At 41.1% G+C, this 26,797-nt stretch overlaps 1 protein-coding gene across 1 annotated transcript in view; it reads right to left on the reverse strand.

Moving 5' to 3' along the window:
- Positions 1–4,634: 4,634 nt before the first annotated feature.
- CDR2 (cerebellar degeneration related protein 2) overlaps positions 4,635–26,797 on the reverse strand; it is a 28,306-nt gene continuing 6,143 nt past the window's right edge. Inside the window, exons 2-5 of the mRNA XM_040257711.1 lie at positions 20,963–21,075; positions 7,358–7,506; positions 6,936–7,100; positions 4,635–5,881 (exon numbers count right to left, since the gene is read on the reverse strand). Of these exons, the coding sequence (XP_040113645.1) occupies positions 5,017–5,881; positions 6,936–7,100; positions 7,358–7,506; positions 20,963–21,075 (1,292 nt within the window). The 3' untranslated portion in view covers positions 4,635–5,016. The remainder of the gene's footprint in view (positions 5,882–6,935; positions 7,101–7,357; positions 7,507–20,962; positions 21,076–26,797) is intronic.

Raw genomic sequence — 26,797 nt, forward strand, 5'->3', positions numbered from 1 at the left:
TAATAAATGCAAAACTAAACAATAAGGAAAATACCATTTCTCCTCTATTAGTTTGGCAAGGGTCATAAAGTTTATTGGTATGGCAACAAGCCCATGAAAAGAGGCTCAACATGGTAATTATTAGAGAAATGCAAATCAGAACTGCAATAAGCTACCACCTCACATAGGTCAGAATGGCCATCATTAAAAAGCCTACAAATAAATGCTAGAGAGGGTGTGGAGAAAAGGGAACCTTCCTATATTGTTGGTGGGAATGTAAATTGGTGTGGTCACTATGGAGGTTCCACAAAAAACTAAAAATAGAGTTGCCATATGATCCAGCAATCTCACTCCTGGGCATGTATCTGGAGAAGACACTAACTTGTAAAGATCTGTGTACCCCCAGGTTCACTGCAACACTATTCATGATAGCCAAGACACAAATGCCTATCAACAGATGAATGGGTAAAGAAGGTGTGGTGCATATATATAAACAACAGAATACTAGTTGGCCATGAGAGGCGAAAAGCAAAGGAGAAAAGGAAAGATAAAAGCGTCTGAATGCAGAGTTCCAAAGAATAGCAAGAAGAGATAAGAAAGCCTTCCTCAGTGATCAATGCAAAGAAATAGAGGAAAACAACAGAATGGGAAAGACAAGAGATCTCTTCAAGAAAATTAGAGATACCTAGGGAACATTTCATGCAAAGATGGGCTTGATAAAGGACAGAAATGGTATGGACAGAAGATATTAAGAAGAGGTGGCAAGAATACACAGAAAAACTGTACAAAAAAGATCTTCAGACCCAGATAATCATGATGATGTGATCACTCATCTAGAGCCAGATATCTTGGAATGTGAAGTCAAGTGGGCCTTAGAAGGCATCACTACGAACAAAGCTAGTGGAGGTGATGGAATTCCAGTTGAGCTGTTTCAAATCCTGAAAGATGCTGTGAAAGTGCTGCACTCAATATGCCAGCAAATTTGGAAAACTCAGCAGTGGCCACAGGACTGGAAAAGGTCAATTTTCATTCCAATTCCAAAGAAAGGCAATGCCAAAGAATGCTCAAACTACCGCACAATTGCACTCATCTCAGTTCAGTTCAGTTCAGTCGCTCAGTAGTGTCCGACGCTTTGCGACCCCATGAATCGCAGCACGCCAGGCCTCCCTGTCCATCACCATCTCCCGGAGTTCACTCAGACTCACGTCCATCGAGTCCGTGATGCCATCCAGCCATCTCATCCTCGGTCGTCCCCTTATCCTCCTGCCCTCAATCCCTCCCAGCATCAGAGTCTTTTCCAATGACGTCAAGGCTGTATATTGTCACCTTGCTTATTTAACTTCTATGCAGAGTACATCATGAGAAATGCTGGGTTGGAAGAAGCACAAGCTGGAATCAAGATTGCTGGGAGAAATATTAATAACCTCAGATATGCAGATGATACCACCCTTATGGCAGAAAGTGAAGAGGAGCTAAAAAGCCTCTTGATGAAAGTGAAAGAGGAGAGTGAAAAAGTTGGCTTAAAGCTCAACATTCAGAAAACGAAGATCATGGCATCTGGTCCCATCACTTCATGGGAAATAGACAGGGAAACAGTAGAAACAGTGTCAGACTTTATTTTGGGGGGCTCCAAAATCACTGCAGATGGTGACTGCAGCCATGAAATTAAAAGATGCACTCATCTCACATGCTAGTAAAGTAATGCTCAAAATTCTCCAAGCCAGACTCCAGCAATACGTGAACCGTGAACTCCCTGATGTTCAAGCTGATTTTAGAAAAGGCAGAGGAACAAGAGATCAAATTGCCAACATCTGCTGGATCATGGAAAAAGCAAGAGAGTTCCAGAAAAACATCTACTTCTGCTTTATTGACTATGCCAAAGCCTTTGACTGTGTGGATCACAATAAACTGTGGAAAATTCTGAAAGAGATAGGAATACCAGACCACCTAACCTGCCTCTTGAGAAATCTGTATGCAGGTCAGGAAGCAACAGTTAGAACTGGACATGGAACAACAGACTGGTTCCAAATAGGAAAAGGAGTACCTCAAGGCTGTATATTGTCACCCTGCTTATTTATCTTCTATTCAGAGTACATCATGAGAAACACTGGACTGGAAGAAACACAAGCTGGAATCAAGATTGCCGGCAGAAATATCAATAACCTCAGATATGCAGATGATACCACCCTTATGGCAGAAAGTGAAGAGGAGCTAAAAAGCCTCTTGATGAAAGTGAAAGAGGAGAGTGAAAAAGTTGGCTTCAAGCTCAACATTCAGAAAACGAAGATCATGGCATCTGGTCCCATCACTTCATGGGAAATAGATGGGGAAACAGTAGAAACAGTGTCAGACTTTATTTTTGGGGGCTCCAAAATCCCTGCAGATGGTGACTGCAGCCATGAAATTAAAAGACGCTTACTCCTTGGAAGAAAAGTTATGACCAACCTAGATAGTATATTCAAAAGCAGAGACATTACTTTGCTGACTAAAGTTCGTCTAGTCAAGGCTATGGTTTTTCCTGTGGTCATGTATGGATGTGAGAGTTGGACTGTGAAGAAGGCTGAGTGCTGAAGAATTGATGCATTTGAACTGTGTTGTTGGAGAAGACTCTTGAGAGTCCCTTGGACTGCAAGGAGATCCAACTAGTCCATTCTGAAGATCAACACTGGGATTTCTTTGGAAGGAATGATGCTAAAGCTGAAGCTCCAGTACTTTGGACACCTCATGCGAAGAGTTAACTCATTCGAAAAAACTCTGATGCTGGGAGGGATTGGGGGCAGGAGAAGGGGACGACCCAGTGTGAGATGGCTGGATGGCATCACGGACTCGATGGACGTGAGTCTGAGTGAACTCCGGGAGATGGTGACAGACAGGGAGGCCTGGCGTGCTGCGATTCATGGGGTCGCAAAGAGTCGGACACGACTGAGCGACTGAACTGAACTGATAAAATGAATGAAATAATGCTATTTGCAGCAACCTGGATGAATCCAGACCATGCTAAATGAACTAATCACAAAGAGAAAGACATGATATCACCTTAATCTAAATCTAAAATATGACCCAAATGAACTTTCCTACGAAAAGATCCACAGACGCAGAACAGACTTGTGGTCACCAAGGAGGCGGGGATGGGGGAGGGAGGGCTTGATTAGGAGTTTGGTAGCAGATGTAAGCTATTATCTACAGAGTGCAGAGACAGCAAGGTCCTACTGTATAGCACAGGGAACCATGTTTAATATCCTGTAATAAACCATAATGGAAAAGAATATAAAAATATGTATGTGTATAACTGAATCACTTTGCTATACACCAGAAGCTAACACAACATTGTAAATCAACTACGCTTCAATAAATTTAAAAAAAAAAAATACACGCTTTAAAGATGCATGGTTCAGTAAAAATGCAAGATACACTCACTTTAAACTATGGGGTGATATAAGCACATTCATATACAGAATAGTTTGGGTTGACATACCAATAAACTGGTAACTGGACAGGACAAGGATTGGGAGGTCAGAGGGTCAGGGAAGATGAGACAACTTACTTTAAAAACTGCTTATACTGTTTGAAGAAATGTTTTACCCATTAATCCAGCTTTGCCATTATGCAAAATTAGATTCAATGCTCATTTTAACGTGTGAACATTCTAAAGTGTCTTTTCTATAACTGAATTATCAAATGTTTTAAGAATCAACTAGCCAAATGCTATTAATTTAGAACCAAGTCTGACATTTCTAAAATAGTGAAAATCATATAAAGCATACACATTTTTTAATCATATAGTAATTTTAATGAACATCAATATGAGCAGAATTTGTGCTACTACACAATCCCAAAGAATGGGAAGAATGGAAATGGAAAAAAAAATCACTATCAATTCTTCCCAGATAGATTCTGTTGGAAGAAGAAAAGTAAACAGTTGGTAATAACAGTGAAATGGCAAGACTGAAATAACAAGCAACTGATCCATTTGTTCATTTTCACAGGTAATTTTATTTGGTTTTTAGAAAAATATATACAATAAATGGAACCTCAGTTTTCTTAAATAGTTTTAAATTAAAAGTATGCAAGTGAGAGGACACGTGTATTTCCACAGTCAGGACATCAACACTGTTTAATACAAAGTGGCAGATAGGCATTCTGCAGCAAGTCACAAACGTGTACGGGAATGGTAGGAAGTGAGTAGGAGCAGCTTGAGACCAGTAGGCTAGCCAGCTCAGACAACACAGTGGGGGTGAAAGGTCTATCTTGCCCCTTTAGTGTGAATTTAAGAAAAGAATGATTTGCCTATCCTAGCCACTACAGCTTTTGAGTACAAACATTTGAATGCGGGGAGAAGGCCCTCCAGGGCTCTGCTAACAAGCTAACTGGGCCAGCCAGAGCCTGCCCTTTCAATTTGGTATTCAGCTGGACTGAGATGTATTAGGATTACCCGTCAGTCACAGTGCCACTGGTAGCAGATGTAACGAACTCAAAGGCTTGGAGTATTTGTAATGCCATTTGCTTTGGATGGGACCCCTGCTTTCTCCTGAACATTTTTCACGAATTCACAGTATCCAAGTGTTTGTGAAAGACCTTTTCATGTGGCAGCCGTCTGACTTCTACATAGTTTTGAGAAGTTAAGCAAGAAGGCAGCAGGAATTGTATTAGCTTTGTTTCAACTCTGCCATTTCCCCTATATAATATACACTATATTATATACACTATATACTACAGTTACTCCAGGCCTACTTCTCTAGGGGCACAGATCCTCCCTCCACTGGTTCTGGGGCTTTTCAAGGAACTGCAACCTAATCATCGCGCTAGCCAGAGGCCAGTCTGTCATGGGATTTCCTGAGGAGCTTAAACAAACTGGATTATACAACTGCCACCAGGAACCACCTTCCTTCCTCACTCTATGCATTTGCTAATACATAAGCAAAGCAATGAGGCCAACGTCAGGACCAACATCAGGCTTTGGGGTCGACACACACTTGTGTAAGTGGTAGAGAGAGGTAACAGGAAACAGGCCAGTTAGCCGTGGAGCTGGTGGTTCACTTAGGAATGAGAGGAAAGAGATCGGTATTTGGTTCTCTGTTCATCTATTTCCTGTTTCGTTTTCTTGATGCAACTAAAAATCTCCTTAAAAAGCGCTTTGTATTCTGGTGGCGTCGAGGTGGTGGGGGAGCTGATGGGCTCTGGGGTGACAGAGGCTGGGTCCCAGCTGAGGGTGCTGGGCTTGGGCTGGGCGTTCAGGGCAGCCAGGTCCTTGGCCGGAGCCCGGGAGGTCTGCACAGCCTTGTGGGACAGACTGTCCTCCTCCTGCTGGCACTTCTTCAGCAGCTCCTCGTACTTCGCCTTCAGGGCGCTGTACTGTGTGTCCACCTCGTGCAGAAGGGAGATGCCCCTCTGCTTCACTGCCTGGGCCCGGCGGATGCAGGTCTCCTCGTGGCCCCTCACGATGTCGCTGCCCGCCAGGCTGCTCAGCACCGTCTCGCTGCTGCTACGCTTGAGGGGCTTCCTGTGCGCTTCGGGCACGGTCAGGAGCATCTCGTCCAGCAGGCTCTGGCTGGGCTCTTTGAAAGGGACAAACAGAGAGTCCGGCACCAGCTTTTCCACCCCGTTCACAAAAGGATGCTCCGCCTGCAACATCTGCCGCATCTCGGCCACCTCCACCTCCAGCTCCAGCGCGCGGGCTCGGTAGGCGTCCGTGGCCCCCAGCCGCTGCTCCAGCTCGCTGTTCTCCTTCAGCACCAGCCCGTATTCCTCCTCCATGGCCACCCGCTTCTGCCGCTCCAGGCTCAGCTGGGCCTGCAGCATTGTCACTGTTTTCTTCAAATGCTCATTTTCTTCCTCATCAGGGCTTTGCTGACTTGGTAAGGAAGTGATCTTCTCAGCAAACACATGATCATACACGAAGTGCCTGGGGGAAATATTGAAAGACTCTTACACAGGCCGACTGAGAATGCAAAGACGGAGGCTGATGATTTTTTTCCAACTACGTATTTTTGAGGAGCTGTGATGTGACTGATTTTTTGCCTATTCCACCCTAGAGCAGTGGCTAAAATGAATGTGTGAGGCTGACAACACATGGAAGAAAACACAACTTTTGTAATTTTTTTTAAACATTAAAAATGCTATAGAACATCCATTCCCAAAGACCAGTAGTATGACTGAGACTGTTCAAGGAGATCAGAACAGCCAGTGGTGCTCAATCTTGGCTGCAGATTAGAATCACCTAGGCAGTCCTAAAACATACTGACGCCTGGGTCCCTCCCTCATAGATGCTGACCTAGTTGGTCTGCCACATGGACTAGAGGGTTTGTATTTTTTAAAGCTCTTCCTATGATTCATAATATGCAGCTAAGACTGAGAACCACTGCTGCAGTGATTTTAAACCAAGAACAGACAGACATCAGAATCACCTGAATAGCCTTTTACTCACACCTAGAGATTCTGATTAGGCCTGATGGCGATCTGATGAACAGTCAAGTTGAGGCCCACCAAAAGCACGAGCTGGTCTCTCTCCTGGTCAGAGTCCTGGGCAACTTGTAACTCTACTTATTTGCTATCTGCCTCTTCCTGAGACTGAAAGCTCCATGAGGGCAGGAACTGTGTCTGTTTTGCTCACCACTCCTCACATCTGGCATAGCACCTGCCTTACCACAGGTGTTCAAGAAATAGTTCTTAAATGAAGATTCAATCTCCAAAGTCTAAATTGTAAAAGGCTTTTCTACAGGCAAAAAAAAACCAACCCTTCTGTTGGCCTGGATTTTGTTTTACTGAAATTTCAATTGGACTAAACAACAACAACAACAAAAACTATCACCTGTATGTTTAAGTGGTTTTGTTCAAACCACTGGTGGTCTAATAGCCAAGTGGCATTTCCTAAAAGGGTACTTTTAATCTACTGGGATCCAGAATGTGCCAATGACACGAGATGTTCTCCTGCTTGCAAATGGAAGGTGGGCTCTTACTGGCGGAGGTCATACAGCTCTTTCAAAGACGAGAAGCTGGGGGCCGACTTCTCCTGGTCATGCCTCCCCTGGCTCCTTCTCCTTTGGCTGGATGATTTCAGCTCCTCCACTTGGCTCTGGAGGTGATCAATGTTCATTTGCAGGCATTCAATTGTTTCAGTCAGACTGTGAGGAACAGACAGAAGCCAATTGCAGCTTGTCATATTAAATTAAAGGCATAAGCAGTGAGGAGAGCTTAGTTGCCAACCACTCAAACTGGGCTTTTGTAATTGGAAAAGACTTCTATTTAATCTCTATTCTCCATAGAGAATTAAATTAAAGCTTACCCCATACTGACCTGAACCCACTACAGCCATGTTCTATTCTAGTTTATACTAAATGACTTCCCCTAGGGCTTCTTCAATGGATTCTAAAGAATTTACCTCAGAATCTTTTGCTGTGAGGCCTTGCTGTCAGCAACGAGCTTTTGATTTGTTTCTTCTAGTTCCCTCGCTGTGACGTCTAATTGCTCATAAACTTTTGCATGCTGTTCATTCATCTGCCGCAGAAGCTCCACCTGCTTGGTCAGATACTGGAAGAGATAATTGTGACCAGGTTACACATTAAACATGTGGGATACCTGCAGTATTCCAAGTATAATATAGAATGTATCCTGCAATTCACTTCAATTCTGACACCACCTGGAGTGATAAGGGCTCAGTTCCACAAAACTGCCCCCAATTCAGGTACCAGAGGTAAGTCCTAGGGATCACCCGTCCTTTCGACCAAATAGCTATAAATTTGGGAATTCCCATGACCTCCTCTCACATTCAATAATCTGCTAAAACAACACACAGAGCTTGGGAAAGGGATTTACTTACAGTTTTATTCTTCTCAGATGCACCACCCTCCTGGAAACCCCTTGGTCTCCTTTCAGAGTTTTACTGAAGCTTCATGGCACAGGCATGATTAATTAAATCATGGGCCACTGGTGAACAAACTTGATTCCAGTCCCTGACCCCTCTGCAGAGGCTGGCGACGGGGCTGAAAGTTCTAACCCTCTAATCATGTGGTCGGCTCCTCTGGTGAGCAGTCTCACTCTATCATTCAGGAAATTCCGAGGGATTCAGGACATGGGGACAAAGGTCGAATATATAGTTTTCATTATACCACAATACCACAAGTTTATTTTACGAAATGAAGAACTTCAAATCTCAATTAAACTACTTTTCTTAAAAGGAGCTGAGTACAGGCTGTCCTTTATATGTTTAGTTCCCCTAAAGCTCACCAATACAGTTTAGGCTGGTCTACTTTTATAAAGCACAAAACACACATAAAATTAATATTTGACAGGAAAATCTAGGCAAGACATGATAATCCCACAAGAGAAAACGCTTGGAACACATCATCAAAGTTTAAGCAAAAATATATTTTACAGAAATAAGGAAAGCCTAAGAGGGAGGATTTTAGATGATTTTTGCTTGAAAAATATTTGATTTCTTTCTTCTAGGTGAGATATTCTGGACAAAATAGGGAAAAAAATATTGACTTAACCAGAAAAAGATACTTTAACTTAATATTATTTAACAATATTTTTAATTCTGTGAGAATGTTGTCACCATAATCCTCCTTATTTGTGAGAAATCTGCCAGATTATTTACTTTGCTAAGGGTGCTTTCCAATTGGCTGAGGATAAAGGGGAATAATCACAATTTTAACGCCTCGCTGTCACGTTACCTTGATTCCCTATCCCCGCATCTCCCCAACTCCCCCTGCCACTCGACTCCACTTAAAGACCATGAAACACTATATCTATTCCATATGAAACAGTCATAATATTTCTCTGGGGGCACAACCAGAAAGAGGCAAAAGGTAAGTCTGAAGCATTACCAATGGCCAAATGGTAACAGACCAAAGACACAACTTTAAAAATACTTTCTCAAGGATCTTCAGACACATCTGTTAAGTATTTGCAAAACTAATGGACTTCTTTCAAAGAACAGGCTACATGACTTTCAACGGGCTCTTTAGATGGCAGTGTGCTGCTGCTAAGTCGTTTCAGTCGTGTCCGACTCTGTGCAACCGCATACACGGCAGCCCACCAGGCTCCCCCGTCCCTGGGATTCTCCAGGCAAGATCACTGGAGTGGGTTGCCATTTCCTTCTCCAATGCATGAAAGTGAAAAGTGAAAGTGAAGTCGCTCAGTGGTGTCTTGACTCTTAGCGACCCCATGGACTATAGCCCACCAGGCTCCTCCATCCATGGGATTTTCCGGGCAAGAGTACTGGAGTGGGGTGCCACTGCCGCAGAGTTGAAAAAAGCATATGAGGCCTTTTTTCAAATCTAGTTACACAGTTCAGTAGCAATGTGTTGAGAAAACACTTCATTCTCATACCTTTTCATACCCCTGAAACTCTTGGCTGAGAATGCTTGGGAAAATTCTTTGAATTTTAGGAAGACAACACACACTTTATACCATCCTCAGTGAGGGCTGGGTAAAACCTTGTAATCAAGATTTAATACTCTCATCAGAGAGTATGAGTCAAGATTACAGAAAGCCTCATGCAAGTTCAGGTGAAGGTTTGCTGTCAAATGAATTTGCTGCACTTGGGCCAAAAAAACCCTTGTTTTTATAGAGCTTTTTGGGTTCAGAATTTAAAATGAATTGTGGATCAGTTAGTATCTACTTTGTAGGACTGAAGGGGCTTTCCTCATAGTTCAGTTGGTAAAGAATCCGCCTGCAATGCAGGAGACCCTGGTTGACTCCTGGATCGGGAAGATCCCCTGAAGAAGGGATAGGCTACCCACTGCAGTATTCTTGGGCTTCCCTTGTGGCTCAGCTGGTAAAGAATCCGCCTGCAATGCAGGAGACCTGGGTTCGATCCCTGGAAAAGGAAAAGGCTACCCACTCCAGTATTCTGGCCTAGAGAATTCCATAGACTGTATAGGCCATGGAGTCTCAAAGAATCGGACACAGCTGAGCAACTTTCACTTTGTAGGACTGAAAGTATTAAATGAGAGGGAATGAGCACAAGGCATAGCCCCTGTGAAAGCCTGTTTACTCTACTCCCTCAATCCCCACCAGCCTCTCCTAGAGGTGTGCCCTTAATCCTTCCCTCTGGCTGGCAATGTCCTGGTGGGTTCCTGTCACTGACGGGAATGTGTTCAATCTCTTCAGAACACTGGAGTGGAAAAAAGAATATAGAAATGTGTTTAACAGCTGCAGACATTCTGCAGGCTACTTTATGTCAATTATAAGGTCTCAAGTAGAGCTTCCCATGTGGCTCAGCAATACAAAATTTGCCTGCAATGCAGGAGATGTGGGAGACTTGGGTTTGATCTCTGGGTTGGGAAGATCCCCTGCAGAAGGAAATAGCAACCCACTCCAGTATTCTTGCCAAGAAAATTCCATGGAAAGAGGAGCCTGGCAGGTTATAGTCCATGAGGTCACAAAGAGTTGGACATGACTGAGGAAGGAAACTATGACAAACCTAGATAGCATATTAAAAAGCAGAGACATCACTTTGCCAACAAAGATCTGTATAGTCAATCTATGGTTTTTTTTCCAGTAGTCCTGTACAGATGAAACAGTTGGACCATAAAGAAAGCTGAGTGCCAAAGAATTGATGCTTTTGAATTGTGCTGGAAAAGACTCTTGAGAATCCCTTGGACTGCAAGGACATCAAACCAGTCAGTCCCAAAGAAAATCAACCCTGAATATTCATTGGAAGGACTGATGCTAAAGCTGAAGGATAGTTTGGCCACCTGATGCCAAGAGCAGACTTATGGGAAAAGACCCTGATGCTGGGAGAGATTGAAGGCAAAAGCAGAAGAGAGCAGCAGAGCAGGAGCTCATTAAGAAAGCATCACCGACTCAACAGACACGGACTTGAGCAAACTCCGCAGGACAGAGGAGGACAGAGGAGCCTGATGTGCTGAGTCCATGGGGCCACAAAGAGTCAGACACGACTTAGTGACTAAACAACAAAGGTCTCAAGTATTCTTTGGGACAATTCACAACAATCTAAAAGTCTAATACATAGCGCGTGTGTGTTTAGTCACTAAGTCATGTCTGACTCTTTTGCGACCCAATGCACTGTAGCCTGCCAGGCTCCTCTGTCCATGGGATCTCCCAGGCAAGAATACTGGAGTGGGTTGCCATTTCCTTCTCCAGGAGATCTTCCTGACCCAGGGAATGAACCTGCAAGTCCTGCATTGGAGGCAGCATAGACAAGACACTAATTATTAATTTAAGAGATATTTCTGCCCAGTAACTGGATTATTCACATCCTCCTTAGGATCTGCCCCTAAAGAGCAGATGGGAGGCCAGTGCCCATGGAAGTCTTGGTGGACAGAGGACCAGAAGAGAGAGACGGCCTGACGGGAGGCAGCAGTAGAGCAGCTAAGAGCACAGGCTGTGGGGCTGGAATTTGGTTTGGAGTCCCACTTTGCCATTTCTAACTGGATGACTCCTATAAGTAACTCAGTTTTTCTAAGGTGAAATTTCTTCATCACCTAGGGAAGGGTTCAGCATGCTATTTTGCAAATGGTAAAACTGCTCAATAAGAGCAGCTATTGTATTCTTATTTACAGTTAAGTTTTCAAACTTTTAGTGTGCTAAAATTCATCCAGGGGATTTATAAAAATATAAGAACCTGGGCCCCTTTCCCCTAAAATTGAGTCCATGAGACTGGGATTGAATCAGGATTCTGCATTTTTAGTAAAAACCCCAGATGATATTAGTATAAGTGGTCCGTGGATCACAATTATTGGAAAAATGTTGATCTCAGAAATGGAAAATCCTGGAAGCCTCCCCTCCTCCAAACCAATGTCTGTTTCTCATGGGTCTAGGAGACATAAACAGTCACTTGGATCAACAATGAACAATTTGCAGTTATTCAATAAAATTAGGCTATATCTTAACTGTATCACAACAGCACTCTTTACCATGTTATACTATGACATGTTCCTACAGTCATAATTCCCTGAAATCAACTCTTTTCGACCCCATGGACTGTAGCCTGTCAGGCTCCTCTGTCCATGGAATTCTCCAGGCAAGAATACTGGAGTGGGATGCCATTCCCTTCTCCAGGAGGATTTTCCCAACCCAGGGATTGAACTTGGGTCTTCTGCATTGCAGGTGGATTCTTTACCGTCTGAGCCACCAGGAAGGCCCTCATATACTAAATTGTGAGTGCTCCTTCCTAAATTTTCAGTCCACCCAAATACTCTCTACAGATGGCTTATCTACTGCATTTTAAAACACTGTAAATGGATAACTTCAAACATACATAAATGCAGAAAAAATGGTCTAACAAACCCTCATCACATCATCCAATTTCAACAACTGCCAATACACAATCTTGTTTCATCTCTTCTATTCTTCCAAGCCCCAATCAATTTAAAGCAAATCCAAGACAGCTTAAATATACATATTTATATATCTCTAAGTGATAAGACTTCATTTTAACCACAATTCAAATCATACCTTTAAAAACCCCAACAATGCCTTAATATCATCTGTTATGTTTTAGTATTTACCATTTTCCTGTCTCTTAATGTTTTTTCCAGTTTCATTTGTAGTCCTTATTTCCCACTCAGGGGGCAATTTTATCTTGAATTTGTGGAGTTGTCTCATGCTAAGGCAAGCTCCCTCTTCCTTTAGGGCCTTTGTTATCCTCCTCTCCCTTCTCCCAGGGCCTTACTTTTCCTGGCTGGCTCCATCTAATCCAGCAGTTCTTGATCTGAGGTCCCTGGGTAGAATTGAGAGGATCCAAGAACTTGGTTGGAAGAAAAGTTATACCTTCATTTTCACTAACTTCTAACTGAAATTTAGCATTTTCTTCAATTAGGAATGGAAGTAACAAACCACCAGTAGTATGAGGAATTCTTAGGAGTTCATCACCACCAGAAACCACAGTTATCATATGATAGTGGTTGCAGAAATCCTGATTTATTTCATCACTATTTGAAATTATAATTTTTAGATTGCCATTTGATTTTGATATTTAATGTATTAACAAACACATGTTAATATATCAGAAATTTATTTTTTCAGTATTTTAATAGTCATTTCAATATAACCAATTCCCTTTGTAATTCTGTGTCTTTTATGTATTTTAAGAGGGTCATCAAAGAGTCACTAGAAAGCCAAAGGGATCCACAGCATAAAGATGGCTAAAACATTCAAGATTATCCTTTAGGCCTCCATGCAAACATAAAGGCTTCAGAAGCCTTTCTAGGCCACCCCGTTTAAAGCAGCACCACTCCCAAGGGACACTGTCGTTGGGTTGGCCAAAAAGTTTGCTTGGGTTTTTCCATAAGACGTTATGGAATAATTTCTCTCAAAACACTTTGCACTTAATGAACAACCAAATTGCTTACTTGTTAACATCATAAATCCTCCTTGAAGAACGGAAGCCTCTTATATATCTAGTCCATTTAGCACAATTCTTGATCCACAATAGGGACTAAAAAAATATTGATAACTGACAATTTCTAGACCTCTCTTCACAATAGCTTATCACACCCGGTACCACAACTCAAGACTGCTGGAATGTTGAGAGGATCATTCAGAGAGGCTGAGAAGAGCTTTGGCTATAGCCCTTTTGGGAAAAGGCTCTGGTTAGTCACTAATTCTTCCCCCCGGCTCCATTTAAAGATAATTTACCTGTGTTTATTCCCCATGGCACAGCTATGCCCCAGCAATCTGAAACAGACTTTTTTTTTAACAAGTCTCTCATACATGGGCCCCAAGATATTGAACCTTTTTAAAGATACAATGTTCAAATTAGATTTGTGGCCAGTATAAAGGAAACAAGTCAGCATGTAAATAAGTACAAAGAGGCTGTTTAGAAAACTACAGTAGGTCCCCCTTATTTGATATATAAAAATCTGTGGGGGGTGGGAAAACACAATGAAACCGTTTAGGAAGAACTTGTGATATTTTGGTCTTAGATGACTTGGCTTTAAGGACAACCTGAAGACTGGCAGGGAGCTTGTTTTCATGTAGTAGGAGTTTAATCTTATTATCATTAAATCAAAGCTAATCAGAAAAGCCCTTCACTTCTCTAAGACTCTGTGATAGGTTACCTAACAAAGTAGTTTGACTAAACTGGTCAGCAACTTCTAAGAAAAATGTTGAGCCCTCTTAGCAAGCAGTGAGTGATATGAGAGCAGAGAATCAGAATCCACGTAGTCAGACATTGCTTTAAGGTTGGCCTCTAAAACTTCAAATTAGTATTTAATCAAATTTTTCCAATTCTACAAGCAAATGGGTTAGCTTATTTTCTGCTGCTGCTGCTGTGTCGCTTCAGTCGTGACCGACTCTGTGTGACTCCACAGACGGCAGCCCACCAGGCTCCGCCGTTCCTGGGATTCTCCAGGCAAGAACACTGGAGTGGGTTGCCATTTCCTTCTCCAATGCATGAAAGTGAAAAGTGAAAGTGAAGTTGCTCAGTTGTGTCCAACTCGTAGCGACCCCATGGACTGCAGCCTACCAGGCTCCTCCGCCCATGGGATTTTCCAGGCAAGAGTACTGGAGTGGGTCGCCATTGCCTTCTCCGTAGCTTATTTTCTACCCTTCATTTAAAGGCATGGCTATGCTTCCTATGTTCTAGTTGTTTCAATTCAGAATCTTCGATCACAGCCTCAAATGAATCTGCCTGGACTGCAGAGATCCTAAAATTCAAGTGCCAAAAAGAGCTTGAGTACACTAGTATTTACCATATTAAACAAGGGAGAGTGATGAGGGGATATTTAAGCAAAACAGTGGCAGAAGGGGAACACGGGGGTAGCAAAATCATAGGCAAAAATGTCAACTTATAGGCAAGAGTATCAAAGTTTAAGTTCCGTGGGTTGTCTCCCAAATGTCTTAGAATATGTACAAAATGTCACCTCAAGGAGTATACGCCTTTTACGAGTATAAGGTCCAGGTTATATGAAAAAGCTATAAGCACGCTGCCTTTACAATTGAGGCAAACCTTTGAAAAAGGCCAGAAGGATTATATTAACACCTATTTGCAACTGTAGAACCCTGACCTGGAATGCTGAAAAGACAGACACAGCCAAACACTCATAAGGAATGGAATGGAAATTTGGCTTTTATGTAGTGTTGGGATTATCCTTATATTAAAGATTACGGCCCAACTCCTCTGAACTTAGTATCAAAATGACCTTCTACAACACTGAAGAAATGTTTCCCACTACCTTTGAAAAACCTCTCTCCCCTGATTAAAATTTCCCTTGGAGGAAATTTAGGAAAAAGTTAAAAAGTATGAAATATGAAAATAAAAACCACTTATAATCTCATTATTAAAAGCTTTGCTTGTTTTAATTTAGATCTACTTTCCAGTAATTGAAAAGGATTTATTTTTTTCAGGATTAAGATTCTTTCATTACTAAAATTCTTGAAACACGGATCAACAGTGCAACAATTCATACTGTCCAAAATATATACACTTACATATATATAAGTGTATATATCATTTCATCACCTCAGAACAGCCCTGTGCTAATGTCATGCAAGCGTTCCTATCACCATTACACAGCAGAGCAAACAGGATCTGAGAGGTAATTCATTGGCCTAAAATCTAGCCAAAGAATGCTCAAACTACTGCACAATTGCCCTCATCTCACATGCTAGCAAAGTAATATTCAAACTTCTCTAAGCCAGGCTTCAATAGTATGTGAACTGTGAACTTCCAGATGTTCAAGCTGGATTTAGAAAAGGCAGAGGAACCAGATATCAAATTGCCAACATCCATTGGAACATCGAAAAAGCAAGAGAGTTTCGGAAAAACATCTACTTCTGCTTTATTGACTATGCCAAAGCCTTTAACTGTGTGGATCACAACAAACTGTGGACAATTCATCAAGAGATGGGAATACCAGACCACCTGACCTGCCTCTTGAGAAATCTGTATGCAGGTCAAGAAGCAACAGTTAGAACTAGACATGGAGTAACAAAGGAGTCTGACTGGAACCAGAACAGACTGGTTCCAAACCGGGAAAGGAGTATGTCAAGGCTGTATATTGTCACCCTGCTTATTTACTTATATGTAGAGTACATCATGAGAAACACTGGACTGGATGAAGCACAAGCTGGAATCAAGATTGCCGGGAGAAATATCAGTAACCTCAGATATGCAGATGACACCACCCTTATGGCAGAAAGCAAAGAAGAACTAAAGAGCCTCTTGATGAAAGTGAAAGAGGAGAGTGAAAATGTTGGCTTAAAACTCAACATTCAGAAAACGAAGATCATGGCATCTGGTCCCATCACTTCATGGCAAATAGATGGGGAAACAGTGGAAACAGTGACACACTTTATTTTTTTAGCCTCCAAAATCACTGCAGATGGTGACTGCAGCCATGAAATTAAAAGACGCTTACTCCTTGGAAGAAAAGTTAGGACCAACCCAGACAGCTTACTAAAAAGCAGAGACATTACTTTGTCAACAAAGGTCCAGCTAGTCAAAGCTATGGTTTTTCCAGTAGTCATGTATGCATGTGAAAGTTTGACTATAAAGAAACCTGAGTGCCAAAGAATTGATGCTTTTGAACTGTGATGCTGGAGAAGACTCTTGAGAGTCCCTTGGACTGCAAGGAGATCCAACCAGTCCATCCTAAAGGAGATCAGCCCTGAATATTCACTGGAAGGACTAATGCAGAAGCTGAAAGTCCAATACTTTGGCCACCTGATGCGAAGAGCTGACTCATTTGAAAAGACCCTGATGCTGGGAAAGACTGAAGGTGGGAGGAAAAGGGGATGACAAAGGATGAGATGGTTGGATGGCATCACCAACATGATGGACATGAGTTTGAGCCAGCTTCGGGAGTTGGTGATGGACAGGGAAGTCTGGCGTGCTGCAGTCCATGGGGTCACAAAGAGTTGGACATGACTGAGCGACTGGACTGAACTGAACTGAAAGTCTAGCTATCTGGTATGGAACTGAGGGTTTAGGTCTGAATCTTCTAACATTGAGGTCAGAGCTCCTTCCACTTCCTTTCAAAATCTCCAGAGGTGGAAACATTTAGGAGTTATTGGAAGTACTTTGTAAACTGCTTATCTGTCCTTTGTGAAGATATTGATTTGAACAAGTACTCATTGATTATCTACTATGTTTGAAAGACCATGAATAAACACAGCAACAGCCTTCAAAGTTGCAGTGGAAAGTGGGAAGGTAAGGTGGGGCGGGGAGAGGAGGAGAATAAAACAATTCAAGAAATAAGTATAATATACAGTAGAATATTGATAAATGTAGTAGGGGGAGCACAGAATGCTTTAAAATTTTCAAGGAAGACATGAGCTCTTGAAATAAGGGCCCCTAGGGCCAGACTCCTTTGACTCCTGTGGGGATGATGCAGGTTTCCAGGCAGAGAAGCAACAAAAACTCAAGGCTATAGGCTGCTCACACAACTGTCAGAAACTTTAAGAGAATCCAGTCGTGTTTGATGGTGTCAGATCTCATTATTCTCCAAAGCTTCTCTCCTCCTCTTCAGCCAAGAAAAAAAAACTTGCTCTGGAATCTTGAAAAATTAGATGCTGAATAAAAGCCACACAGGCTATATAGGCATCTCTGGAGACAATCATTACTTTCAAAGCTTATTTAATCTTTTTTTTTTTTTAAACATAATACCTAACAAAATACTGATCAATTTTTATGAAGACTGTTTGAAACCCACAAACAGTTTTTGAAAGCATACTTGTAGTTCTACTGAGAAAATATCCTTTGACAGTTTTCTAGTTGTCTATTTCCATAATGAGTCACAGTTTGGGGGATTTTATCCTAGTATTTTTACCAGTTCCTCATCATTCTTCATCCACTCTTGAGTAGTTTGTTCCAGGACTATTTTCTGGCTGATTTAAAATTTCTCTGGGTTGGTAGAGAGGTTCCTTTTTGGTTTTCAATATATTTTCTAAATTTAAAAAATGATCATGTATTACTTTTCAAATCAGGAAAATTTCCAATGAACATTCTAAAAAGTTAGTTTAAAACTTGTACAAGTGACTCCATTTATGTAAAGTTCAAAGATAGGCTAAACTGATATAAGGGTATTAGAGTGCTGCTTAGTGGGGGTGGTGACTGGAAGAGCTGATAATGTTATTTCTTTCTTTTCTGATTTTTTTATTTTTTAAATTTTTGGCTGTACTGGTCTTCATTGCCACACAGGGTTTTCTCTAGTTGCAGAGAGCAGTAATGCATGGGTTTCTCATTGTGGTGGCTTCTCTTGTTGCAGAGCACAAGAAGCTCTAGGCGAGTGGGCTTCAGCAGTTGCGGCATCTGGGCTCTAGAGCGCAGGCTCAATAGCTGTGGCACAGGGCTTGGCTGCTCCACGGTATGTGGGATATTCCCGGCCTGGCACGCAGATTCTTTACCACTGAGCCACCAAGGAAGCCCACTTTCTCATTTCTCATCTGGGTGTTGGCTGCAAGCGTATTTTTATGAAAATTATCTGACTTAACATTTGTGTTTTTTTCTGTATATATTTTTTAAAGTTTACTTAAAAGAGAAAAAAAGACATCAGGTTTGAATTAAAGGAAGAGTCCTTATAAAGTTTAGGGGGCTCTCCAAGGGTATAATGGTAAAAGACACTATACATACTGCATGGGTCATCATTTAGTAGAGAATTAGGTTCTTCAGCTGCCTGGTTACTTTTATGAGAGTGTTCAGGCCATCCTTGGTATAGACTATTGGACAGAGATCTTGGAAGTCTGTCGTGATCTGCAAGTCTGCCTGGGCACAGGTATAAATCGAGCAGGCAGTAAGTCTAGTCTGTAGGAGGCCCCTGGCTGGAAGGTGGGTTTAGACAGAATTGCCATTTCATCTCCATTTCATCCCACTCCTTATTGACTTTCAGGAAGCGATTTATAAAGAGAAAGAAAAAAGTCAACCATAATGGCAGAGAAGAAATCTAAGAGAAGAAACCTTTGTTCTTACTCAAAAAATAGCTTTGGATAAAGAGTAAAATGTTGAACACTACAATACTTGGTCTATGAACCACTGGATTACAGAAACAAGAGATCTATGGAAATGTTTCTGGAAGTACTCCAGGCTAAACTTACTCAATTTGCTTTATATTAATACATATAGTTGATTGTATATTTATTTAATCATTAAGGTCTGACCTGGATACTTCATTTCTATTATCCTTTTCAATATAAGAGTCAGGGGTTGGGGAGAGGTGACTGCTGGGGTCACGGTACCACATCTGTGTGAAAGCTTGAATACAAACGTTTTTTAAGGAAAAAAAAATCTTACGGAAGACATTAGATAGTGGAGTGTTATTTATAGATTTGGATAATCTCAAAGATCTTTGGATTTTTTTCAGAATGTCAATGATCTCTTTTAATTGTTTAATCATTTTCAATACCACAGAAAACAAAAGTATAAAGACAGGTAACTTAGATCATAAAGCAACTGTGTTTGTAATCCTTACAGTAACAAATAGGTAATTATACATATTATATACATTCTCTAATTATACAAATACTTGGACTTTTAAAATCTGTATTTGGCAGATGTGCTAAAATAAGTATTCACTACAGTATTAAGTTATGGTGATTTGTAGGTACTTTCATGGAAAACACCAATACAAGGTATTAAGACTATTCAAATAAATGTACCACACAGTACATGATAATCTTCAGGTATATGCCCTGGGACCACTCTATGAAATCTTCCAGTCAGTTGAAAAACAAAGCCCACGAAACAAAACAGGAATGAGTTTCTTGACCATGTATGACACTTGAATATCACAGTTTTAAAATGCTGATTTTCCTGCATTTTTAGGTTTCTGCCCAATTCTATGAGTGATAAATTCAACTTTAGGTATGGGAAGTTCTATGCTCTTTTGATATAGAATATACTTAAAATGATAGCTGATGACTTCAATATCATTACAAGGTACACCTTTCTAGAATTATAAAAGCATATTTTGTCACATCATTGGCTAAATTCATACACCCTGAGATGGGAGGAGGGGAATCTACTGTATGCACCTTAATTATGATCACTACGTAAAAGTAACAATACTGAAACGATAAATCTGTCTTAGTTTTAATGACAGGTTTACTCGTATTCAAAAACGGAAATCTGTAATTCCGATTGAAATCAAGGACTACGTCGTCTACTCTGCATTTCTAGGGCCTGGTTCAGTGTATAATCAGAGCCTAGTAAGTTCTGGCCATGACGAATGGTTTCTGCGTTCTAAGGTCTTCTCCATTTTCCTGCACATAGGCTTATAAGAGTCCTGGTTCTACTGTATCAATTTGAGGGGAAGGAGCTACCATTTAAGTGCAAGACTTTTTTTAAGGTGGGTGGGTAGTCTGGGGCCTGAAATGTTCTGACGGACAATTGTTTGGTTAATATCCATAACTATCATCTTTACAGTCACCTGCCCTACACATAGTTGGGCTGCATTAATGGGACCATTTATAAGACAGTGCTCCCATTTTAAAGCCTTAAGCTAACATGACTTCAACAGAACTTCCCATACCTAAAGTTGAAAGTCGTATTATGAAATCAGGTACTACAATTTTAAAAATTTTCATCAAATTTAGGATGGTGTTTGGTCAAGGGGAGGGGATGCAGCCAAGCAGGCTTTACAGAGGGAGTCTCAGCAGACAGTTTTCTTTCTCAGTCTGGTTGGTGGGTACAAGGGTACCCACTATATTTTTCTCTTGTACCTCTTTGCAAATCTTAAATATTACATAATTCATTTTTAAAAGAAAAAATAAAAAACTAAATGTAGTAGTCACAGCTTTACTTTGCTTCACATATTGGTAAATATTGGACCATTTACTTCTAAATATACTTCACCAAGGGGGTAGAGAAATGTCTTTCATCATAGCAGATTCATGTACTGAGAAAGCTTAAAGACAGTAAAAATCAACCTCTATACACTTTCCATGGTTCTTTATACTTAAAAAGTCTATGTTATAAACATTACTTTTAATTGCAAGTGTTACTTTAGTAGAATACAATTGGTATAAGAGTAGAGACAGCCAATACCGCAAAAGTAACTCTCCCGTTGAGTAAATTTACCTCGATTTCCTGTAACTGCTCCTGATTGGTTGTGTACATCTGCTGAAGAGAATCCTCCAACTCTGTGTTTCGATCCAGTAATGTCTTCCCAAGCTCAGCAGCAAGTTGGAGATCTAGCACAACAAGCAATCCTATTAGGGTAGCGCAAATGATCTCATTTCAACATTTTACATAAACCAGGGCTTAAAATAAGAATGAACTAAAACCCAACCCAATGTTTAAAGTTTAACTTAGATCCCAAAGAAAGATGGAATGGCTCAGAAGGAAACCCAGATTCTACTTAAAGTTCAGTGACAATGGGGCCTTTTACCAGGTAGTGTACTCTTGATGTACCCTTACTGACAAGACGTCAAGAATAGCGATGTACTTTATGGAGGTGTATTCATTTGTTTAGGAATGATCATTCAGCATCATGACATCTAAGTTCATAATTAGTTGCCAAAGTACAGGCAAACCTAAAGTCCCATGAGTTTGGCTGCTATGAATACAACTGTCAAAGCAAGTGTGTTACAGACCCTGGCCTTCTCAGTGTACTAAAACTTAAGTCAAAAAAAGGAAAATGACATCAGTGATAAGAACACTACCGCAGGTCTCTCTCATTTTTTCTATTTCTTTTCATTCCTTCTTCAAGATGAGCAAACCAGATAAGCAAAGCAGCAGAACAGTTTGTGTGGTAACTCACTCATAGCTCAGACTTTCATTTAACACAGAACCATATTTCCATTTTAAACCTCGCTTTTCAACACTCTCTCTTCTTAGGCATATGTGCATATACGACAGCATTAGTTTTGTTACACACAATCCCAGAAACAAAAATTCACTGATAAAAAAAGGACAATAGTTGTAACATAGGTGCCTAAAACACTTTTCTGCATAGTAAGTTGGAAAGGTCCTTTGATAACAGTGGAAAATGCACTGAACTGAGTAGGAAAATCTGGAGTTCAGTTCTGGCTGCCATTTACCAAGTGAACGCTTTAAACAGAGTGACTTTAAACATCCCTACATGTAGTATTCTTGTGTAGAGAGATGACTGTCCTGTCAATACGATCGTGAAAATCAAACGAAATAATACCCGAGGAAGTACTTTACAAACTACGCAGCAGTACACAGGCAAAGTTATTAGTCTTCATTGATTCACAAGTGAATGACTGTTGCTGACTGCCATAGCACAACCCAAGTGTGAGCTATGACTGAGCTACCATACAAAACTATACTGCTGCTTTGTTGCTAGACACCATGCTAAGATTTGGCTAGAATGCTGAATAAATGGATGAAGTTCCTGCTTTCCTGACACTCCCAGGTTTACAGGGGAAGTCAGACAGCAAATAAGTAAATAAACTTGAAAACTGTGATAAACACTATTCATCCATACATGTATGCATATATTCAATAATACCAAACATCATTCTGGGGATATACAAGTGAACTCAGCTAACTCCCTGCCCTCATGGAGCTTACAATCTCATGGGAGAAACAGCATAAGAAAATACATACTAGATAGCAAAAAAATGTTTTGTTTTGTTTTGTTTTTTTTAAAAAAAGGAAGGAAGAGGGAAGGAGGGGTATGGACGTGGGAGGTTGAAATTTAAGAACAGGCAACAAGGATGATATTAGACTCCAGACATGAAGGACTGAATAAGTGCCTCACGTAGATCTACTGAGGGGACCAGCATCAGAGGCAGAGGGAAAAGAAGAGCAAAGACCCTGGGAGGAAGCATGACTGGCGATAATAAGGACTGCAGCCAATGAGGCTTGAGCACACTGCGTGTGTCTGTGTGCATTTTGTGGCTGGGGCAGGAGGAGACAAAGAGGGCTTCCAAGGATGGCCAGCTTGTTAAAGCCAAACTACGGAGATCAAGATGCTGATTTTCACTGAGTGAAAGGGAACCATGTGAAGGCTTTTGATCAGCTCCACTCCGGCTGTTGGGTAAGTCGGCCAAAGAGACTAAGGTGGCGGCAGGGTGACAGGGATACTGCAGTCACCTGGGTGAGAGAGCATGGTGGCTTAGACTAGAGTGGCAGAGATGGAGATGAGTAGAGGTGGCAAATACTGGATGTGTTTTGAAAGTAGAGCTAAAAGGATTTGTTAATCAATTGGATGTTCTATGTGATAGAGAAGAAAAAAAAAAAACCTCCAGGTTTTGTGATAAGGAACAAAGGATTTTCTACTTTAGAAAAGGAGGTCATGATGGAAGTCTCTCTTAGAAGACGTTTTAGCTAAAGCTTGAGGGAGGAGGATTTTACCACATAAACACCAGGAAGAGGCCCTAAGACGGGAAAGAAACTGGCACACTGTAGGGCTCAACATGGCTCATAGTTTCATGTCTGAAATGCAGTACTTGGTTGCAATCTCAAAAACGACAGAATGATCTCAGTTCATTTCCAAGGCAAGCCATTCAATATCACAGTAATCCAAGTCTATGCCCCAACCACTAATGCCAAAGAAGCTGAAGTTGAACAGTTCTATGAAGACCTACAAGATCTTCTAGAATGAACACCCAAAAAAAGATGTCCTTTTCATCATAGGGGACTGGAGTGCAAAAGTAGGAAGTCAAGAAATACCTGGAGTAACAGGCAAGTTTGGTCATGGAGTACAAAATGAAACCGGGGGAAAGGCTAACAGAGTTGTGTCAAGAGAACACACTGGTCATAGCAAACACTGTCTTAAAACAATACAAGAGATGACTTTACACATGGACATCACTAGATGGTCAATACGGAAATCAGACTAATTATATTCTTTGCAGCTGAAGATGGAGAAGCTCTATGCAGTCAGCAAAAACAAGACCAAGAGCTGACAGTGGCTCAGATCATGAACAATTATTGCCAAATTCAGACTTAAACTGAAGTAGGCAAAACCACTAGGCCATGCAGGTAAGACCTAAATCAAATCCCTTACAGTTATACAATGGAAGTGACAAACAGATTCAAGGGATTAGATCTGACAGACTGAGTGCCTAAAGAACTACGGATGAAGGTTCGTAACACTGCACTGGAAGGCAGTGATCAAAACCATCAAGAAAAAGAAATGCCAAAAGGCAAAATGGTTCTCTGAGGGGGCCTTACAAATAACTGAGAAAAGAAGAGAAGCAAAAGGCAAAGGAGAAAAGGAAAGATAAACACATCTGAATGGAGAGTTCTAAAGAACAGCAAGGAGAGATAAGAAAGCCTCCCTCGGTGATCAATGCAAAGAAACAGAGGAAAACAATAGAATTGGAACAACAGAGTGGACAAAACGTGGTCCACTGGAGAAGGGGATGGCAAAAACACTTCAGTACTCTTGCCTTGAGAACTCCATGAACAGTATGAAAAGGCAAAAAGAGAGGACACTGAAAGATGAACCCCTCCAAGTCGGCAGGTGCCCAATATGCTACTGGAGAACAGTGGAGAAATAACTCCAGAAAGAATGAAGAGATGGAGCCAAAGCAAAAACAACACCTAAATGTGGATGTGACTGGTGATGGAAGTAAAGTCCGATGCTGTAAAGAGCAATATGGTATAGGAACATGGAATGTTAGGTCTATGAATTAAATTGGACATGGTCAAACAGGAGATGGCAATTTAGGAATTCGACATTTTAGGAATCAGTGAAATAAAATGGATTGCAATGGGTGAATTTAGCTCAGGTTACCATTATATCTACTACTGTGGGCAAGAATCCCTTAAAAGAAATGGAGTAGCCCTCATAGTCAACAAGAGTCTGAAATGCAGTACTTAGATGCAGTCTCAAAAATGACAGAATGATCTCTGCTTGCTTGCAAGGCAAACCATTCAATATCACAGTAATCCAAGTCTATGCCCCGACCAGTAATGCTGAAGAAGCTGAAGTTGAACGGTTCTATGAAGACCTACAAGACCTTCTAGCACTAACACCAAAAAAAGATGTCCTTTTTATTATAGGGGACTGGAATGCAAAAGTAGGAAGTCAAGAAACACCTGAGTAACAGGTAAATTTGGCTTTGGAGTACAGAATGAAGCAGGGCAAAGGCTAATAGAGTTTTGTCAAGAGAATGTACTGGTCATAGCAAACACTGTCTTCCAACAACACAAGAGAAGATTCTATCCATGGACATCACCAGATAGTCAATACTGAAATCCGATTGATTATCTTATTTGCAGCCAAAGATGGAGAAGCTCTATATAGTCAGCAAAAATAAGACCAGGAGCTGACTGTGACTCAGATCATGAACTCCTTATTCCTAGATTCAGACTTAAATTGAAGAAAGTAGGGAAAACCACTAGATCATTCAGGTATGACCTAAATCAAATCCCTTATGATTATACAGTGGAAGTGAGAAATAGATTTAAGGGACTAGATCTGATAGAATGCCTGATGAACTATGGATGGAGGTTCGTGATATTGTACAGGAGGCAGTGATCAAAACCATCCCCAAGAAAAAGAAATGCAAAAAGGCAAAATGGTGGTCTGAGGAGGCCTTACAAATACCTGAGAAAAAAAGCGAAAGGCAAGGAGAAAAGGAAAGATATATCCATTTGAAGGCAGAGTTCTAAAGAATAGCAAGGAGAGAAGAAAGGCTTCCTCAATGATCAATGCAAAGATATAGAGGAAAACAATAGAATGGGAAAGACTAGAGATCTCTTCAAGAAAATTAGAGATACCAAGGGAACATTTCATGCAAAGATGGGCATAATAAAGGACAGAAATGGTATGGATTTAAAAGAAGCAGAAGATATTAAGAAGAGGTGGCCAGAATACACAGAGGACTATACAAAAAAGATCTTCATGATCCAGATAACCGTAATGGTGTGATCACTCACCTAGAGCCAGACATCTTGGAGTGCAAAGTCAAGTGGGTCTTAGGAAGCATCACTATGAACAAAGCTGGTGGAGGTGATGGAATTCCAGTTGAGCTATTTCAAATCCTGACAGATGATGCTGTGAAAGTGCTACACTCAATATGCCAGCAAATTTGGAAAACTCAGCATTGGCCACAGGACTGGAGAAGGTCAGTTTTCATTCCAATCCAAAAGAAAAGCAACGCCAAACAATATTAAAACTACCGCACAATTGAACTCATCTCACACACTAGCAAAGTAATGCTCAAAATTCTCCAGGCCAGGCTTCAACAGTATGTGAACTGTGAAATTCCAGATGTTCAAGCTGGATTTAAAAAGGCAGAGGAACCAGGATCATATTGCCAACATATGCTGGATCATTGAAAAAGCAAGAGAGTTCCAGAAAAACATCTACTTCTGCTTTATTGACTATGCCAAAGCCTTTAACTGTGTGGATCACAACAAACTAGAAAATTCTTCAAGAGATGGGAATACCAGACCACCTGACCTGCCTCTTGAGAAATCTGTACACAGATCAAGAAGCAACAGTAGACTGGTTCCAAACTGGAAAAGGAGTACGTCAAGACTATATATTGTCACCCTGCTTATTTAACTTATATGCAGAGTACACCATGAGAAATGCTGGACTGGATGAAGCACAAGCTGGAATCAAGATTGCCGGGAGAAATATCAATAACCTCAGATATGCAGACACCACCCTTATGGCAGAAAGCAAGGAGGAACTAAAGAGTGTCTTGATGAAAGTAAAAAAGGAGAGTGAAAAAGTTGACTTAAAGCTCAACATTCAGAAAACTAAGATCAGGGCATCCAGTCCCATCATGTCATGGCAAATAGATGGCGAAACAGTGAGAGACTATTTTTTTAGGTTTAAAATCACTGCAGATGGTGACTGCAGCCATGAAATTAAAAGACGCTTACTCCTTGGAAGAAAAGTTAGGACCAACCCAGACAGCTTACTAAAGGGCAGAGACATTACTTTGCCAACAAAGGTCCATCTAGTCAAACTATGGTTTTTCC

This window comes from Oryx dammah, unplaced genomic scaffold (assembly GCF_014754425.2).
Source record: "Oryx dammah isolate SB20612 unplaced genomic scaffold, SCBI_Odam_1.1 HiC_scaffold_2, whole genome shotgun sequence".
In the NCBI taxonomy this organism is placed as follows: Eukaryota; Metazoa; Chordata; class Mammalia; order Artiodactyla; family Bovidae; genus Oryx; species Oryx dammah.